Here is an 18991-nt window from a genome sequence, read left to right as displayed (position 1 = left end):
TTTTCTGACCCTGCCCACAAGTCAGAGACGCACCTGGCAGGCCTGGGGCAGAGAAGAAACAGAAGCTCAAGGAGAAAGAGGAGGGAAATAGGGGACCTCCAAAACAAGGGCCCCAGCCTTGGCACCCCCGCCCCCCGGGACAGGTGAGGCAGCGCAGTGCCATGATCTCGCAGGCAGTGTCTGACCGGGACAGCCTGGCTCACATCCTGCCTCTGCCCCTCATGACGGTGTGAGCCTGCAGGTCACGTAAACTCTGCACACCTCAGAATCCTCATGTTAACACGGAGACAACAACCGTACCCCCTCACAGGCTTGCTGCAAACATTTGATGAAATGATACTCACAGAGTAACACTCACTAAATGGTAGCTTTACAAGATGTGTGATGGGACCCATTCTCTCCCTCTCCCCATCGTGTAGCCATGTTGCCCCAGGAAATAGGAGCCGGAGGGAGCCAACAGGTGCTGGGTGATGGGTCTAAGGTCAGGTGACTAATCAGAGACAAAACTGGGATTTAAACCTACGGCTGTCTGGCTTCCATTTCACACTCCCACCCTCCAGCAGGCTGAGAAGGCCTCAGACCGCCAGCCAGCCTTTGTTTGTCCCCCTGGGCTCCAGGGGGCAAACCGATGCCCCAGGAACCGGGGCTGGTCTCAATCGCCTCGGCCCCGCCTGGCACAGCTAGTCGACCCCAGCAAGCCTGCTCCCTCCTCCCGCACGCATTGCCACCACCTGTCACTTCTGGGCTCAGGGAGGCTCCCTGCGAAAGCTCACTCTTTCTGTGGGCACTTACACAGGAAGAAAGCTGGCTCTGGCTGGCTGGCGAGGGCCATCCCCCAAAGCATGGATTTCCTGCAACTTGAGACAACATTTCGCCCAGCCCGATAGAGTGCTTTCCCAAGGGCAATCGAATCAGCCTCTCCGACAGCAAAGCTGAGTCTATAGGGGGAAAAGGGAGAAAAAGCAGAACAGAAGAGAGACAGCAACAGAGAATAAAAGGCAGAAAGGCCAGCAGCGACAGAGAGGGGCCTCCCCACTCCCAAGGTGCAATTCCAGGCCAGGCCACAGGGTGTCGCCACAGCCAGAGGTTTTGAGAGGGAAGGGTTGGGGCCATGGAATCCTGTGAAGCACCCCACGCCTCAAATCCCACCCTGGCAGAGCAGTCCCTGCACCCCAGGGTTGAAGGGCCCATTTACAAGGAGTCAGGCCTCCTCTGCCTAGAACTATGTCGACAGGAAACATCACATTTCAGGAAAAGCCTCCATCAAGAGAGGGTCGATACAATACCTGTCTGTTTCAAAGCCCGATCAATCTTTCTGCTACAAAGCTGGAAGGATTTGCCAGCGAATTCCTGAATTAGCAGGCCTTTGGAGACTTCATTCTAATGCCGAGCGGTGTCTGTGTGTGTGTGTGTGTGTGTGTGTGTGTGTGTGTGGTTATGGCTGTTTTGTTGTTGCCTGGGTGACATTGCAGGGATGTGGACATTTCCGTGTGCTGGCTGCGCCGTAGCAGCACTTTGTCATCTGGCCAAGCCCTCTGACCTCCAAACCCGCTTCCAGGCGTCCACACTGCTCACCTGCCACAGCTCACTTTCCACCAGGGGTGACAACCCCTTTCCATCCCTACAGCATTGACCACAAAGCATTTCACGTAAGCGAGTATTTGCCAAAAAAACCCAACGGTTGGTGGCTTGGGATGGAGAAACAAAAAAGGCCCTACAGTGACGTGTGATGCACAGCAAACACTGTGTAACGCACGCTCCTAGGGGAGTGGAGCCTTCTGGGCTTAGCGTGGTCGGCGGGCATGAGCAGGGTCTCCGTCACCCGACCCGGCTCCGGAACCACAGAGAGGCCACGCAGTCGCTCATGTCCCCTCTCCAATGCTACAGAACAAAAAGGCAGTTTTCTGGAACATGTTCATTTGGACTAAATTCCATGGTAATAAGGACCGAATCACCAGCCAGGGGAGCCCAGGGCCCTGTGTGTGGGCTTCACCATCAGGACGGGCACTGGAATGGAAGGAATGCCATGGGGACCATGATGTTCTGGGAAGCACGTGCATAAGTGAAAAGCTGCTACTGAGGTTCATGGCCTCCTGCTGTGCTCGGCGGGGAGAAGGTGGGCTTTCATGCTCCTGGCCATTCCATGGGCTGAGGGGCCAGGAGGGAGAGGCAGGAGAAAATCTCGGAAAAGGAAGTGGCAGTGAGGAATGCCCAGACCAGCAAGTCCAGGGGCATCGGCCAGAGGCCCTTGGTTACCGTGTGGACACTGAAGCCCCGAGGGGCAGAGAGTGCCACGCAACGAGTCTCTGAGATCGGGAGGTGGCCCTGCTCTCCTCTCCTCCGGCTCCTCCTACAGTTAATCAGCGCCGGAGTCCCTGCCCACATCACCTTTCTCACTCCTCAGACACTGACAACCAGGAAGACAGAGAATGAAAACAAAGAGGGGAGGCCTTGTAAGATCAGAGAAGCCACCAACGTGGAAAGGAAGGAGGACAAGGTGAGGAGGAAAAGGAAGGGCCCTCCCCTGGGACACCCACTGTACCTCTGGCTCCGAGAGGGTGGCGTTTGCCCTTTCTCCCCTTCTGTTCCAGCACAGCCCCCTGGCCCCGTGGTTGTTAACACACTTGGAAGCCCCTCGAGGCCTGGAAGCTAAGCCCAGGGAACTGTCTCCCTAGGAATGTGACCGAGCACAGGGCCAGTCCCCAGTCGGGCACATGAGGCACCTCAAATCCCCAGCCGCCTTTGGGCCCTCTCTAGCCGCTCTCTTCCTTCCAGCCACATGGGGGCGGTGACCCGCCCTGCTGCCTCCAATGCAGCCCCATCCTCTCCGGCCCCTCATCTTGTCCAGGCTGTCTGCTCTGTCCAAACGTCCTTCTCTCCTCTCCAGCTAAAGTGTTTAACCTCCCGTAGTCCTCAGTCCTAATGCCACTCCGCAGAACCCTGGGGATCCATCCACGCAGCTGTCATTTTGTATTGTCATTATTTGTTTATGTTACATTCTGTCCGGCTCCACTCTAACGGCCATGCGCCCTGGACTTTTGTGGGGCTACAGTTTGCCTCTCCTGAGGCACTGGGCGTTCTGAGGGAAGGAATGCGCCTCACTCCTCCTGGTGTTCCCAGATCTTAACATGATGCCTAGAGCAGGGCAGGCATTTAGGGCATGCTGAGAGGTTGGTGGTTGGTTGGATGGATGGGTGGATGGATGGATGGACAGATGGGTGGGTAGGTGGGTGAATGGATGGATGGATGGACAGATGGGTGGGTAGGTGGGTGGATGGGTGGATGGTTGGATACATGAATGGATGGTTGGATACATGAATGGATGGTTGGATAGATGGATGGGTGGATGGATGGACAGATGGGTGGGTAGGTGGGTGGGTGGATGGATGGATGGACAGATGGGTGGGTAGGTGGGTGGATGGGTGGATGGTTGGATACATGAATGGATGGTTGGATAGATGGATGGATGGAATAGCCTCAGGTGTGCCCCATAAATAAACAGAAGTAATCCATTTCACTGATAAGGGAAAAGCCCCCTTACATGGGCATTCAAGATATTCCTGGCTGACCTGCCCTGCCAAACAAGTTGGTCCAAAGGTACCAGGCTTGCCATATGCGTAAGACCCATTCATTGTATCTGAACAATCAGGGGAGACTCCTGGCTAGAAGGAAACAGTCAACCCTGGTAATTTAAAAAAAAGCAGCAATGTTCTAAGAATTTGCATTGAGAGTTCATGGGAAGGCAGTCCTGGCTCATGGACTCTGGACTGTTCCTCCCACACCCACAAGCCTTCCCACCCCTCAGCCCACAGTGCTTGCTGCCCTCTGATCCTAGTTTCAAACACCTGAGCTGCCTGGCCCTGCAGGACCCAACCAGACAGGACAGGGACTGGTCCAAGGACCAGCTCTGGGTATGCGGGTCCCTGGGCCAGGCTGTCCGTGAACCCTCGCATCCACGCGCACTGCCTCGTGGGCATGCTTCACCTGTCTTGGGCGGTTTCTAGCATCCTTGTTACTTTCTATGCCTGTTACTCCTGGTCTCACACAAGGTAGGGCCCGGCCTCCTCCCCTCTCCACCATCTCTGCAGCCCCCCAGCTCTGGCTGGGCACTAGGGCTGCACTCCAGTAAGAGCTCTTAATCCCCGTGTCCTTGAGGAATGGGGGGAGGAGGAGGGAAATAATCACCCCTGACATCTGATTCCATTTCTTACCCTGTGGGAGACCATGTCTCCTCACAGCACTGGGGGAGCTCTGTGATTTTCAGAAGAGAGTTTACCCCCCACTCCTACGCCCAGACCTTTCCACGGGACAAAGTATCGCAAAACCCAGTGTTGAGACTGTGCCTAGAACTGAGACTCATGCCCACGGGAGGCCCCGCACGCTCCCACCTGTCCGAGGACAGGTCCGTGGAGGGCAAGTTGGGGCAGGTATTTGGTTGCTGTTTAAGAGCCTATCTTGCCATTCTTAAACCAGTTTGTCAAGTTTGTGCAACTTGCCTACCTCTGGGTCCCAGAAAGCCTAAGTGTCACCCAAAGAAAGCTGGAGCCAAAGTGACCCTCAGAAGCATGCCTCCCGTCCCCGTTTTCTCCCGGGCAGGGGAGTGCACGGCCGCAGGTACCAGTAACTCTGAGGCCTGCAGTCTCATAGGGGGACTCACCTGCTCCCTGGAACTGCCATCGAGGGGACTAACCGTAGGTGTGACCTATCAGCCAACCTTGGCACCTGTGAAGGCACCGGCCCAGGAAGCACCCAGCACCCCAACACCATCTAGAAGGGCTGTAGCCCCGACACTGCCATTTGAGAGGTTTCCTATGTAATTTAGGGAACTGGAGCTTTGGGGCAAAGAGCTAAATAAATGAGAGTAGTTATCCTCAAAATAATGCCTCTGGCTCTCATTCCACTAAGCCTCTGTGAGCGAAAAGGGGAAAAAATCGAGGAAATTAGAGTGAGCGAGCTGGGTGTGACTCATGGCCGGGGGCTTCCCCTGGATGTGTCCTCCGACCTCTGAATATCATCTGTCACGCGGCACACGTATCTAGAGGCCACTTAGTCCCGAGTGGCAGCCTGCCCGTTGATGGGGCGCTCCTCTGGGCCAGACTTGTACTAGGTGTTCTGGCTACATATGTACGTTCCCTGTAATCCTTACCTCCATCTCACCAGGTAGATGTTGGCCCCATTTTACAGATGAGCAAACTGAGGGTCAAGGAAGATAAGTGATTGCCCAGCAACAAGACCAGCTTCATCATTTGCAGGGCTCAGTGCAAAGTGCAAGTGTAGGATCTCCTTGTTCAAAAATCATTAAGAATTTCAGGACAGCAATAGCAGAGCATTGAACCACGTGCGGAGCTCTCTTGATCGTGGGGCACAGGCTGTGTGCCCGCGAAGCTGGTCTTGCTCGAGTCCCAGGCTCCCAAATGCCTCTTGCGCTGCTCCCTCCCCGCAGTCCATGGAGATGCCCACGAGGCCCCTTCCCCGTCCCATCTGAGGGGGAGCGGCCGGGTACCTGGAGTAGCAGGAGAGGCCGGTGCTGATGATGGTGTTCAGCACAGCCAGGGTCATGTAGTAGTCCCGGAAGGTGGTGCACACCAGAGTGTCCGGGAAGGAATAGGCACAGTAGGCGATGGCCGAGCCTGGGGAAGGAAAAGCAGCCGGTAAGGAGCCACTACTTGGCACTGTCTGCACTCGGGAAGATCAACCTTTATCATCCCCACCGACCAGGAACAGTCCTGCTGCTACACGCCTACCTGTGCCATCCCGAATGCCCCCCTCCTCTGCCTACCCAGATCCTACCCTGAGACTTTACATTGTTCCGTGGGCTTTTACATATATTAACTCACATAATCGTTGCAACCACCATCCTGCACTTATCCTCATTTTACAGATGGCAAAACTGAGGCACAGAGTGGTTTAGTAACCCACCCAGGGGCACACAGCTAGAAAGCAGCAAAGCTAAGCCTCAAGCGCAGGCAGTTCAGCAACAGTCCCTGCTTTTAACTCCATGCTACAGCCCACGATGACCTTCCAGGTGCTCCTTGTGGAAAGATCGAGGTGCAGGGAGAGAGGACCCTCGCGGAGGTGAGGAGAGCCACATCAGGGGGCTGCAGGACTGGCCAGCTGGGAGGCTAGGTAAGAGGCTGGCCTTAGGGTTGTGTCTTGTTTTAGGTTTTGGAGTTTGTAGAGAAGGCTTAACTAAGGGACTTCATGAGACCTGTCTGCTGCAGCTAAGAACAGGGGAGATCGCTGTCTGGGACCTAGGCCAGGTGGCCTCTCCAGGCACCCTCACCTGCTGGGAGAGGCAGCCACAGGCCGGTCAGCCCAAGGCCTGAGGGGTGAGGCCAAGCTCACCTGTTACTCCCAAGACAGTGAGCTTGGAATTCTAGCTCCAGGCGGAAACAGGGCTCGGGCGACACAACCTCTGCTCTGATCCCATTTCTCAGGTGGAGTCTAGTGACGCCAAGTGCTGCTCCCAGGTCACACAGGCAGAGGGGCCTAGAGTCGCCACCTCCTGGTATGACGCTCCCCACCCCAGCAGGCCACCTGTGAGGTATCAGCCGGGCTCCCAGGGGACAACCTGCTCTCCCAGCTGATACCACGGGGAGGTTCCCTCGTGGGCCAGAATGCATCGCTCTGTGCATGTTGTCTGGGGCCAAGGTGCCAAACGCCGTGGGTGGCACAGAGCGAGGAGCCTCCGGCCCTGCCAGAGACTGATCAGAGCAAGATTGATCAGAGCCTCCGGGCGCGTTGCAGTCTGAGGCGGGTGTTAGGGTGGGCGGGCGTCCAGCACAGCGGCTGATCTGGGAAGCCTCCTTAGAGGGGGGGTCGGGGGGGGGGGGGGGGGGGAGTCCGACAGGCCCGAGGGCAGGCAGGGCTTTAAGGGGGCTGAGAGGAGCTGCCTCGGACGCCTAAGGAAAGCGAACCTCGTCCTTCAGGCAATCGGGAGGTGTCTTTCTTTTAAAAAAGTTTTTTTAAAATTACAGTTTACGTTCAATATTATTTTGTACTCGTGTCAGGTGTGACTGGAAGGTTTCTGAGTGGGGGATTAAGGTGACCAGCATCTAGTTAAAGTGCACAGGACGGCCTAGAGGGAGGAGGGCTGGAAATCAGAGTTGAGGGTTTCCGCAGGGTTGCAGGAGGGGTGTGTATGTGTGTGGGGGGGAGGCGGGCAGTGGCTGCAGACATGGAACGGGGTGTCTAGTGGAATCCACAGGCTCTCACAACTGCTAGAACCTCCTTCCCTGCTCACTGAACACCCCACGTCAGGCCCTGGGCTATGGCTGGAAAGTGAAATGTGAAAGGTATACGTCTGTCCTCAGGGAGGTGTTCCCAGTGGGGGGCAGAGATAGAGGGACCACTCACAGGCTGGGGACCCAGGCCTGGGGGCTTGGAGGAAGCCACAGGCAGGGGCCCTGGCTCTGCGGTGTGACCTGGGTCACTGACCTTCACTGTGCCTCGATATTCTCCCTGAGAGAGCGAGAGAGCGTGGGTATAATTACGGCCCCACCTCGGGGCACTGCTGTCAGGGTAACCAGGTCATCGTGGGAGTGGCTACCCTCCCGTGCTTACTAAGTGCTTCCCTTCCAAACGCATTTAATCTTCACAACACTCCTAGGAGGAAGCCGTGCCAATTTTGTGGATGAGAGATGGAGGTTGAAGAGGTTAAGAGCCTTGCCCAAGAGCAGGGTGGCAGCCGGGCCCCGAGCAGAGCGTTACGCCGCCCCTGGTGCTGTGTGCCAGGTGCCCCGTGCGGAGTCTGCCTGGCAGCGACCACTCCAATATGCTCGTTCTTGTCACAGTGAGTCTGGGCAGGCGATCAAGGGCCGTGGAAGCTCCCGGCTAAGGAGTTTGGACTTCATCCCAGGAATTTGGGCACCCTGAAAGGTTTGAAGTGGGAGGGGTGCCAGGTTCAGAAGGTGTAGAAATCACGCGGACAACTGGAGGAAATGGGGTGTGGGGGGGCAGAGAGGAGCCTGTTCAAACAGTGCAGGGGAGAGGCACGAGGGTCTGAGCCAAGCCAGGGGAAGGAGCCGATCTGGAAAATGTGGAGGAGACTCAACTGAATGTGCTGATTAGAGAGGATGGAGGAAGTGGGATGGGCCAGAGCGAGAGGGTGGGGAGCTGAGACTTCTGACTTGGAGCCTGGGCGGGGAGAATGAGGACAGTCCAGGCCACAAGGCTGGGTGTGGGGGGACCTCAGGTGAGCAGTTTAAACTAGAGACGGGGGTTGGGAGCACCTCCCAGAGGTGTCAGGGGATGGTGTGGGCACAGAGGAGAGCACCCAGGGAGCTGGGCTGTGTCAGAGCAGAAGCCCAGGGACTGGTGCTGAGCTCCCCCACCTATAGGGAGAGCAGAGGAAGAGAGCCAGCAAAGGAGGAGGAAGAGGAGGGAGTGACGCACCAGGGGGCAGAGAAAGAGAGGGGGTCTGAGGAGCACAGGGGACCCCGCATCAAAGGCTGGAGGGAGAGCCCACAGAGCTGCATGAATCCCAAGAGTCTAGTATATGTATATACTAGAGGCCCAGTGCGGGTAGGGTGGGTAGGGTCCCTAGCAGGGGCCAGCTGCCAGCCAGGGCCTCCCTTCCCCCAATATAGGCTGCTGGCCAGGGCCTTCCTTCCTTACACGCCATCCCCTGGTGGTCAGCACACATCATAGCGAGCTATTGAACTCCTAGTCGGCTGAACTCCTGAGGGGACACTTTGCATTATATATATATTTTAGAGGCCCGGTGCACAAAATTCGTGCATAGCAGGATAGGGGGTCCCTCCGCCCAGCCTGCACCCTCTCCAATCTGGGACCCCTGCCTGCCTGATCCCCCTAACTGCTCTCCCCTGCTGGCCTGATCCTTCTATGCGTGTGCATGTGTATTCTACGTGTGTGCATATTCTATGTGCACATGTATATGTGTGTATTATAGTGTATTATGTGTGTGTCTATACATGTGGACATGTGTATGTATAGCTTGTGAAGAAAGAGAAAGAGGAAGTGGGATAGAGGTGGGCTCCTTGGGCAAGGGAAGACCTAGAGCAGGATCGGGAGGGAGAAGAGGATAGAACCGGGATGTGAGGGGACAGATGGAGCCTATGATGGGGGAGAGGCGAGGAGTCAACAAGAGGGGACATCATAGTTAAAGGAAAACACAAGAAGGTTGAGAAGATCGCTAACTCCTCTAAGCCCCTGGACGAATGAGGCTTGTGACCACCCACTTCCCTGCCAGGCACGACAGAGACCAGCACCGATGTGTGGTTGGCTCATCCTGGCCTGTGAGAGCAGATGTTCATTTCAGAGAACTTGTGAGCCAGTTGTTAGACACAGCCAGTATTAGAAATTACATATCATAAAGTTACAATGAAATGAATCAGTAACAAAAGTAATCACTATTCAATTAATCCATCTACTGTGTTAGTAGAGAGGAATGACTATGTAATGGTGAGCTACTGAGTATCTCTCCCCACCGTGTTCAGCGCTGTCATGGCTTGAAGTCTGACATGTGGGAATATTTATACCACAGATCAGCAGACACCACAGACCAGGGCCTTTCTCCCCAGAGAAGTAGTTGTTAAGTATTGCCAGCCCACCTGTGGATAAGTTGCTTCTAAAACACTTGTTGGGAACCTGGAAGGGGCACTGCATTCCCACAACTTGTCTGCAAGCCCACCAAAGCCTTGTGACCCCAGCTCCCAGGGGAAGGGGCAGGTCACTCAGTCCCAGCAGAGGGAAGTCGAGAGCAAGGCCTCACCTACCCAGGCTGAAAAGGTTGACAGCGCCGTAGTCCAGGAAGAAGCAGATGTGCCGGGCGTTCTTGGACATGGAGCTGAAGGTGTGTGCACAGCTGGAGGCAAAGGGGTACACGCAGCTGGTGCTCATGTACACAAGCAGGGGCCAGGAGTAGCTGTCATTCTGGACATCTATCACATACAGTGCCGTCACAAACCTCCACACGAAGAACCTGCAACACAGCACGGCCCACTCCATCCCTGTGGCTGGAGGCTCCTCCTCCTCCTGTTCCCCTGGGATGGTCAATCCCTACCTGTTTTCACTTTGGTGAAATGCCATGAGCAAGGGGCGGTGAGTGGGATCCTTTTTTGGTTGGAAATAAGCAGGAGAGGCAAGAAGAGAGCCTTTATCTAGTCCAGTCCCCTCTCCCTGCTGGTGGTGACAGATCTCTCTCTCAGCATCTTGCCCAAGTGATTCTCCAGCCTCAACTTGCATGCTTCCAGGGACAGGAGCTCACCACCTACCAAGGCAGCTCTGAGAGTTGGAAAGTTCTTCACTGAGCTGCCATCTGTCTCTTTGGAATCTATCACCCTTCGATCGGCCCGAGTGCTCCCCAACGGGATCATCAAGAACAGGCCCATCCAAGAACATACATTGGAGCCAAGATAGTCTCTTCAATAAATGGTGTTGGGAAAATTGGACAGATATATGCAATAAAATGAAACTAGACCACCAACTTACACCATACACAAAAATAAACTCAAAATGGATAAAGGACTTAAATGTACGACAGGAAACCATAAAAATTCTAGAAGAATACAAAGGCAACAAAATCTCAGACATATGCCGAAGCAATTTCTTCACTGATACAGCTCCTAGGGCACTTGAAACGAAAGAGAAAATGAACAAATGGGACTACATCAAAATAAAAAGCTTCTGCACAGCAAAAGAAACCATCAACAAAACAACGAGAAAACCCACTGTGTGGGAAAACATATTTGCCAATCTCATATCTGATAAGGGCCTAATCTCCAAAATTTATAGGGAACTCATACAACTTAACAAAAGGAAGATAAACAATCCAATCAAAAAATGGGCAAAGGACCTAAATAGACACCTTTCAAAGGAGGACATTCAGAAAGCCAAGAGACATATGAAAACATGCTCAAAGTCACTAATCATCCGAGAGATGCAAATCAAAACAACAATGAGGTACCATCTCACACCTGTCAGACTGGCTATCATCAACAAATCAACAAACGACAAGTGCTGGAGAGGATGTGGAGAAAAAGGAACACTTGTGCACTGCTGGTGGGAATGCAGACTGGTGCAGCCACTATGGAAGACAGTATGGAGTTTCCTTAAAAAACTGAAAATGGAACTCCCATTTGACCCTGTGATCCCACTTCTAGGAATATATCCCAAGAAACCAGAAACACCAATCAGAAAGGATATATGCACCCCTATGTTCATAGCAGCACAATTCACCATAGCTAAGATCTGGAAACAGCCTAAGTGCCCATCAGTAGATGAATGGATTAGAAAACTGTGGTACATCTACACGATGGAATACTATGCTGCTCTAAAAAGGAAGGAACTCTTACCATTTGCAACGTCATGGATGGAACTGGAGAGCATTATGCTAAGTGAAATAAGCCAGTCAATGAAGGAAAGATACCACATGATCTCACTCATTCATGGATAATAGAGACCATTATAAACTTTTGAACAATAATAGATACAGAGGCAGAGCTGCCTCAAACAGATTGTCAAACTGCAGCAGGAAGGCCGGGGAGGGTTGCGGGGCAGAAGGTAGGGGGGTAAGAGATCAACTAAAGGACTTGTATGCATGCATATAAGCATAACCAGTGGACATAAGACATTGGGGGATAGGGGAGGCTAGGGGACTGTCTAGGGCGGGGGGATAAAATGGACACATATGTAATACCCTTTGTAATACTTTAAGCAATAAAAAAAAAATAAAAAAAAAATAAAAAAAAAGAACAGGCCCATCAAATATCTTAAGGCATAACCCTCCCCACCTCTTTTAACTTCACCCTAAATACCCCGGTGCATTCAACCATCCCTCAGAGGATCCACATTTGACCTGGGCACCATCCCTGTGGCTCATCTCCATCCCCCTTATAGGAAGGCTGCTCAGCCACAGGCAGCCCCCCAGGGGGGCCCTGAAAGTCTAGAGACAACAGGACGCTTTCTCCCTTCTCTTCCGCACGATTCCTCCACTAACATTGCAATCACTTTCCTGCGTGGCCGAGGTCCATGCTGTGTCAGATCTGTCTGACCTATAACCCACGTGAGGGGGTCCTGCCTCCAGAGCTGCTCACCTCCACGTACTGCTAATCGCGGCGCCCTCCCCTCGCACCCTCCCAGGGAAGGAGACTATAAGCTCCTCACGCAGGGACCCACGGAGCATCGCTAAGTCCTCTGGCGATGGGAGGAACTTTCCCCTCCTGTCCCAGCAGAAATAAAGCTTAAGCTATTTGCTGTTTCTCACAACATATCCTTTGATCATCTTGAGATTATTCCCTAGTCCCCCTTTCTTAGGGCATCTTACTCCTGGCTCTCCCAGGGCCTCCTGCCACTCCGTACTGCTCAGCTGGGCCTGGGAGTGCAGGGGTGCCTCAGCCACCAGGGCTCAGCTGGATCTGCACCCAGGGCTCAGGCCCCACAAGCCAGGTGGTCAGGCCAGCGCTCTCTGTAGTGGCACAAACTTCAAAACAGCCTAAATCACCTGTGGTTCATCCATAAAACAGACACTAGGCAGGTGTTCCAAAGCCTGAGGGGCTGTGCTCAGAGCTCCCGGGGAATAAAGGACTTGCTCAAGCTCCTGACGTTTTAACTAGGGCTTCTGGGAGACCCCGAGAGCCTCAGAGCCTGAAGGGGATCAGATCAAATCAGGCCCGGGGGCAGGGAGCAGGGAAGACTCCAGAGCCAGGAGCCCCATGAATCCCACCACCCTCCATGATCTGAAGCTCATCTCAGCTCCACACCCACACACCAGGCGGAGTCCCCAGTACCCCAGCACAGCATCTCAGCCCTCCCCACCCCAGCTGTGTTTAAAGCAGCCCTGGCTCCCAGGATTCCCGAATGAGATGCTGGTCAAGGGGCTAGACGGTACCAGAAAGGCAGCAAGTGAGTCCAGATGTTGAGGGTCTCGTTGGTCATTTGGAAAAGGCTGAGGATGCAGGCGGTGGCAGAGCTCTGTGGGTGTCGGTAGCCAAAGAGGATGCCCTGTTCATGGAACACCTGTGGGGAGAGGAGGGGCACCGAGGTGAGACAAGAGGGTGGCAGGCAGGTCCGAGGAGGAACATCTCTGGCGGCATCTGGTTTTCTCCCACGCTGTGCGCTTGAACACCTGTCGAAGTGCTCCCCCCGCCCTTCCCGGCTTCTAAAATCCCATGTCCTCCAAGAAGCCCACAGCCAGCTGGAGGAGACAATTCAGGGCCCTGGCTCCCTTCAGGAATCCAGCCTGTCTTCCATTCTCAGACACACTTACTCTTGTCATGAACATTGTTTAAGAATCTGGTTTGGCACCCTCTCCCTGGCAGCCTCTGCCAGGGACCTATGGCCTGGTCCTCGGATGCCTCGGTGGCTGGCTGACATATGTGCTGTCTGTCTGAGCCAACATGCCCCAGATGTCAGGGGCTGGCAGGAAGCTCTCTGCCCAAGATCCCTCTGGCATATATTCACCAAGGCGCTTCATAAAGGCCTTTTGATGATGAAAACTATGATGGCATCAGCTGAGGTGGAGGACAAGGCTGGCCCACACAGGCCATCCCCACCCCACGCAGCCCACTTGGCAAGCCTCTCAGGTACCAAGTGCCCATGTGATACCTGGGCCGGTCGGGTAAAACACGGTCTGTCAACCCGCCTGAGGACAACATCACACCATTAAAAATGGTCGTGGTGAAGACGAGGAGGCAAGAGGGACAAAGCTCAGGCTGCAAAGTTAAGTGGAAAAAAGTAGACTGTAAGTTGTATTCCAGCCACGATGAGAAGACCTACAGGCATTTCAGCACACGTGGTGGGGCAGAGGCTGGGAGGGAACAGGAAAGTGGAGTTTCATTTGCCGAGGTAGCAGGGTTTGTGGGACACTCTTTCCCCTTTGTGTGGATTTAGATCAGAATTTCCCAATCTCGACATGATTGACATTTTGGACTAGATAGCCCTTGTCGTGGAGGCCGTCCTAGGCATGGTTTAGCAGTGTCCATGCCTCTCCCGAAAAGATGCGAGCAGCACCCGCTGTGTCCCCTATCACGTTGTGACAACCAAAAATGTCTCCAGAAATTGCCAACATCCCTTGGGGGTAAAATCTCCCCCAGTTAAGAACCACTGATTTACGTGAATGGTGTTATAACCGTTAGGAGGTAAATTTAATATGAGTAGATAATCGAGGCAAATAATAATGATAATATCAGTAATCATAACACAATTCAGGTCACAATAAATTTTAAATCTTTCCCTTTGATTTTCTAGGGCCGTGGGAGGAAGGGAAGGCTGGGAGAATTCCAACCGAGACACCCATCTCTCATTTGAGTTACCATCTTCTTAGTGTAAGAGAGGATCCTGATTCAAAGATACACAATATGGAACATAACTGATACTATCTCTTGGGGTTCTGAGTCAAGAGGTCACTTTAAGTAGTGGAGCAAGTCAGGGGTTTTATTAAAGAGTCAAATGTGGGCCACTGAGGTGCCACGTGACCTTGAGCTGGGTCATCCCTCTCTGGGCCTCAGTGTTCTCACCTGTGAAATGGGAGGCGTTAGCTAGCTGGGTGGTCAGTATGTTCCTTTCTTAGTTCAATTCTGAGTTAAACTGGTCAACTGGGGAGGAGGATAGAGAAGTTGGTTCATGGTTCAGTGAAGAAATACTATTTGAATTAGGTTTGGGTCTTAGCTAATTAAAGCGATTTGTTCCAGTTATAGATTCGCCGTTCAGTTCTGCTGACATCCTGGTTTGCAGTGGAGAGGCCTCTCTAATGGGCAGCAGGGATCTTGGCTTACAGCTGCCCCCCCTCCCCTCTCCCCAGGGCTGCGGGCAAGGAGGCAAATGGGACAGCCTTCGGCCTTTGATCCACGTGAGGAGGATGGTGTGGGCTTGGCACACACTCAGAAGGCCCTCTTGTAGCCCTAGCTGGCTTGGCTCAGTGGATAGAGCATTGGACTGTGGACCAGAGTCCCAGTTCGATTCCAGTTAAGGGTATCTACCTCAGTTGCAGGCTCCTCCCTGGCCCAGGCCCTGGTCTGGGTGCATGCGGGAGGCAACCAATCGATGTGTTTCTCTCACCTCGATATGTCTCTCTGTCTTTTCCTCTCTCTTCCACTCTCTCTAAAAATCAATGGAAAAATATCCTCCAGTGAGGATTAAAAAAAAAATTAAGAAGGCCCTCTTGTAGAAGCTATGGGTCATTCATTCTCTCTCTTACGTTTTCTCTTTCCTTAAAATTTTTTTTTTTGTTTAAATGAAAGCATTTGTTTAAATTAAAATGCAAAGACGCTGGAAAGGAGGAACTGTTACGAGTCACTCCTTGCCATGAACGAGGTCAGCAGATCCTGTGCAGCAAGAGATCTTGTGACAAGGGTCCTGCAGGGCGCCGGCGTGCTGGGGTGGGACTGAGGGAGGAGGCAGGGTGGGGCTGCAGGACAGCACGGCGTGGCGGGGGGGTAGGGGGATGGTGGGGGGGGACATGAGCCAGAGAGGGAGACCCCCTACATTTTGCCCAGGTGGTTCCGGTGTGACTACTGTCCTTCTCTCTTTGGACCCCGAATTTTTGGGGAGGCAAGAGAGGATGCTGACACAGTCAAAAGCCAAAGGAGAACAGAGCGGCTGGAAATACACACACTGCACACCTGACCACACTGAAGAATCTGCCCAGACCTGCGGAGGATACCTCACTACAAAGCCAGGGCTGCGCTCAGATCGACAGAACCTGCTTCCCTGAGCTGCTGTCCTGACCCCGGACGTGGGTGGGAACCCCACATGTAACAAGCCAGAGAGGCGGGATTTAAAGGAGCCCTCCCTCCTCAAAGATTCGATGGATAAAAGATGAGAGACGGAGTCCCTCTGTTCCCCGAACAGCGATGTCTGACCCGCCCCTTCCCTGCCCTCCCATCCTGAACCATGGTTTATGAGGCCAATTGCCAGGCTCCAGTGCTGAGCCCCCTGAGCCCCAGCAGGGGACTCGTTCTCCCCACCGTCCCGCTCTAGCCTTGGCAGTGCTGTGCATGGAGGAGATCTTCACAGAGTGCAGGCTACATAAACCCAAATAAACGAAACATTTGAAAGCAATTTTGTACTCACACCTAGTTTGACCCCAAAAGGCAAATGGCAATCACTGCCGCACGCTCTGTGGCTGGGCCTCAATTCTGAGCACCCCCAGGTGAGGGGCGCCGGCTCCTTTGCGCAGCGGAATTGATTCGTAGGACCCCGCCTTACACCGCTGGTTGCAGGCTGGGCCATTTAGAGCGAAATGAAATCAAATCGTGCACAGCCTATTATTTAGACGTGAGAACCCCCGGGCACCGGCGTGGGAGGGCACGCCAGCAGGTTTTCCCTTCGGTGCCTGGCCCGGGCATGGCTCCCACAAAGACCCTGCGCACCTGCCAGCGGAGGCCTGGCATTCCACCGCGACCTTTTTAAACCCTTGGTTTTTCTAGCGATTAAACTGCAAGTCACCTGCGGAAAGTGATCGGGAATTCTGGCTGGTGGTGAAGAAGTGGATTTTGTTAGCAGGCGAAGGGGCAAGGCAGAGTCTGCAGGCACCATCAGTGAGGAAGTCTGCATTTCCTGTCCAGATCTCATGGCATCCTCAAGGCCCAGTGAGGAAGGGCCTGCTATGGTTCCCATTTCACAGAAAAGGGAACTACGGCCTGAGGAGGGGAAGGCATATACCGAGATCCCAGAAATAGTGGGAGCAAGGCTGAAACTTTTAAAAAACATTTTTATTAATTTCAGAGAGGAAGGGAGAGAGAGAGAGAGAAACATCAATGATGAGAGAGAATCATTGATCGGCTGCCTCCTGCACTCCCCCACTGGGGATCAAGCTCACAATCCGGGCATGTGTCCAGACCCGGAATTGAATGGTGACCTTCTGGTTCACAGGTTGATGCTCAAACACTGAGCCACGCCAGCCAGGTGCAAAGCTAACACTTAAATGCAAACATGAGACTCCACCCCCCAGCCTCTTACACTATCATCGCTGCTGCTCAGAGGGGCTGTTGGAGACGAAGCGCTCATCTCCTGGCCCACAGGGTGATTTTGGACTGTCACCTACTTCTCTCAGCCTCTGTCTCTTCCTCTTTAAAATGGCATTACGGGCTGAATTTTGTCCCCCACAAAATTCATATATTGAAGCCCTAATCCCCAGCACTTCAGAATGTAACCATTTTTGGAATATAGGGTCTTAAAAGTGGTGATTAAGTTAAATCGAGGCCACTAAGGTGGGTCCCAATCCAATCTAACCAGTGTCCCTGTAGGAAGAGGGAATTTGGCCACACGGGGTGACACAGGTGTGTGTGCACAGAGGGGTGACCACAGGAAGAAGCAGTAAGAAGGGGTCCATCTGCAAACCAAGGGGGTGGCTTTAGAAGAACCAACCGTGTTGGCACCTTGACCTAGGGCAATGGTTCTCAACCTTCCTAATGCCACGAGTTCCTCATGTTGTGGTGACCCCCAACCATAAAATTATTTTCGTTGCTACTTCATAACTGTAATTTTGCTACTGTTATGAATCGTAATGTAAATATCTGATATGCAGGATGTATTTTCATTGTTACAAATTGAACATAATTTGTGATTAATCAGAAAATTAATCACAAAAACAATATGTAATTATATATGTGTTTTCCGATGGTCTTAGGCGACCCCTGTGAAAGGGTCGTTTGACCGCCAAAGGGGTAGCGACCCACAGGTTGAGAACCGCTGTTCTAGGGGGTCAATAAAAGAAAAAAGGAGACACATGTAATACTTTCAATAATAAAGACTTACATAATAAATAAATAAATAAATAAATGAATAAATAGAAAATGGTTCTATTTCTACCTTGACAATATCCCTTCATGACAAAAACAATATGTAAAACTCTGATTTTTATATAGCTGAAGTCAGCTAAATGTCAAAGACAACTAAATTCAGTTATTATTGCACATCTGGATGTTATAATAATGGATTAGTGATGTTTGGAAGAGTAATAAAATAAAAACATATATAATTTGTGAATTACTACATGTTTATTCCATAGTTTCTTTTTCTTGCTTTCATTTCAGCAGAATTATGAGTTATATTGTTGTAATGAACATTATCACAAAATTTGTATTCTATTAGCAGTGATGCCAATTTACAACACTATTCTTAGTCATTGAGTCTTAGTTTGTTTTTTTAATTAATTTCATTTGGAAGAAATTTCTGCCAAGTTTCTGCTCAGTTCTGCTACATATTCTTAAAGCCATGTTTAGAATCAGAAATGAACTATAAATTTTACATATTAAGTTTAAACATTGTAATGAAGTTGCATAATTATAATTTAGAAGAAATTAAATATTTTAATTTAATATGGATCACCAGGTTTTATATTGCTGTTTCTACTCTCTCTTAATGGCATTTATTTGGCATTCCCATTGTGTGACTAAGAATAGTTTATGGTCAGATTTGTTATGCATTTCAACAAGATATCCCATCGTGGAGAGGATTCAGAGAATGTCCTGCATAATCTTTGAATTGTTCCAAAGGAAGCCATCGATTCTCCTAGTAAGAAATTGCAACCATGTGCTGCCATTTCTGGCTCGAAGATTGCTTTTGGATTTTTGGTCACATTCTGACCTTGTGTTTGTTTTCTATTGTTGCCATAAGAAATTACCACAAACTTGGTGGCTTAAAAAAGAAAATATGTTTATTATCTTACAGTTCTGTAGGATCGAAGTCTGGTGTGGGTCTCAGGCTAAAATCAAGGTGATAGAGGCTCGGGGGTGGGGGGCAATCTGCTTCCTTGCCTTTTCCAGCTCCCACAGACCACTGGTAGCATTCCTTGGCTCCCGGCCCCTTCCTCCATCTGCAAAGCCAGCAATGTTGGGTCTCTCGACTATCCTTCCACAGTCACAGTTCCCCTGCCTCTCTCCTGCCTTCCTCTTCCACGTGTAAGGACCCTTGTGATGAGCTGGGCCCACCTGAAAAGCCCAGATGGGACTCCTATTGTAATGTTATCTGATGAGCAACTTGAATTCCACCTGAGACCCCGATTCCCCTGTGCTGTGTAACCTGATAC

At 52.0% G+C, this 18991-nt stretch overlaps 1 protein-coding gene across 4 annotated transcripts in view; it reads right to left on the bottom strand.

Moving 5' to 3' along the window:
- Positions 1 to 18991, bottom strand: part of PAQR5 (progestin and adipoQ receptor family member 5) — a 75121-nt gene that overhangs the window by 9574 nt on the left and 46556 nt on the right. For 3 of the 4 annotated variants that reach the window (XM_036305987.1, XM_036305995.1, XM_036306002.1), the window contains exons 3-6: positions 12851 to 12978; positions 10025 to 10033; positions 9738 to 9943; positions 5504 to 5630 (exon numbers count right to left, since the gene is read on the bottom strand). In XM_036305987.1, the coding sequence (XP_036161880.1) occupies positions 5504 to 5630; positions 9738 to 9943; positions 10025 to 10033; positions 12851 to 12978 (470 nt within the window). The remainder of the gene's footprint in view (positions 1 to 5503; positions 5631 to 9737; positions 9944 to 10024; positions 10034 to 12850; positions 12979 to 18991) is intronic. The other variant, XM_036306007.1, reaches the window with a different exon arrangement.

Source organism: Myotis myotis, unplaced genomic scaffold (assembly GCF_014108235.1).
Source record: "Myotis myotis isolate mMyoMyo1 unplaced genomic scaffold, mMyoMyo1.p scaffold_m19_p_1, whole genome shotgun sequence".
NCBI lineage: Eukaryota > Metazoa > Chordata > Mammalia > Chiroptera > Vespertilionidae > Myotis > Myotis myotis.
The sequence above is the reverse complement of the archived record's forward strand: the minus strand, read 5'-3'. Positions and strand labels throughout refer to the sequence as shown.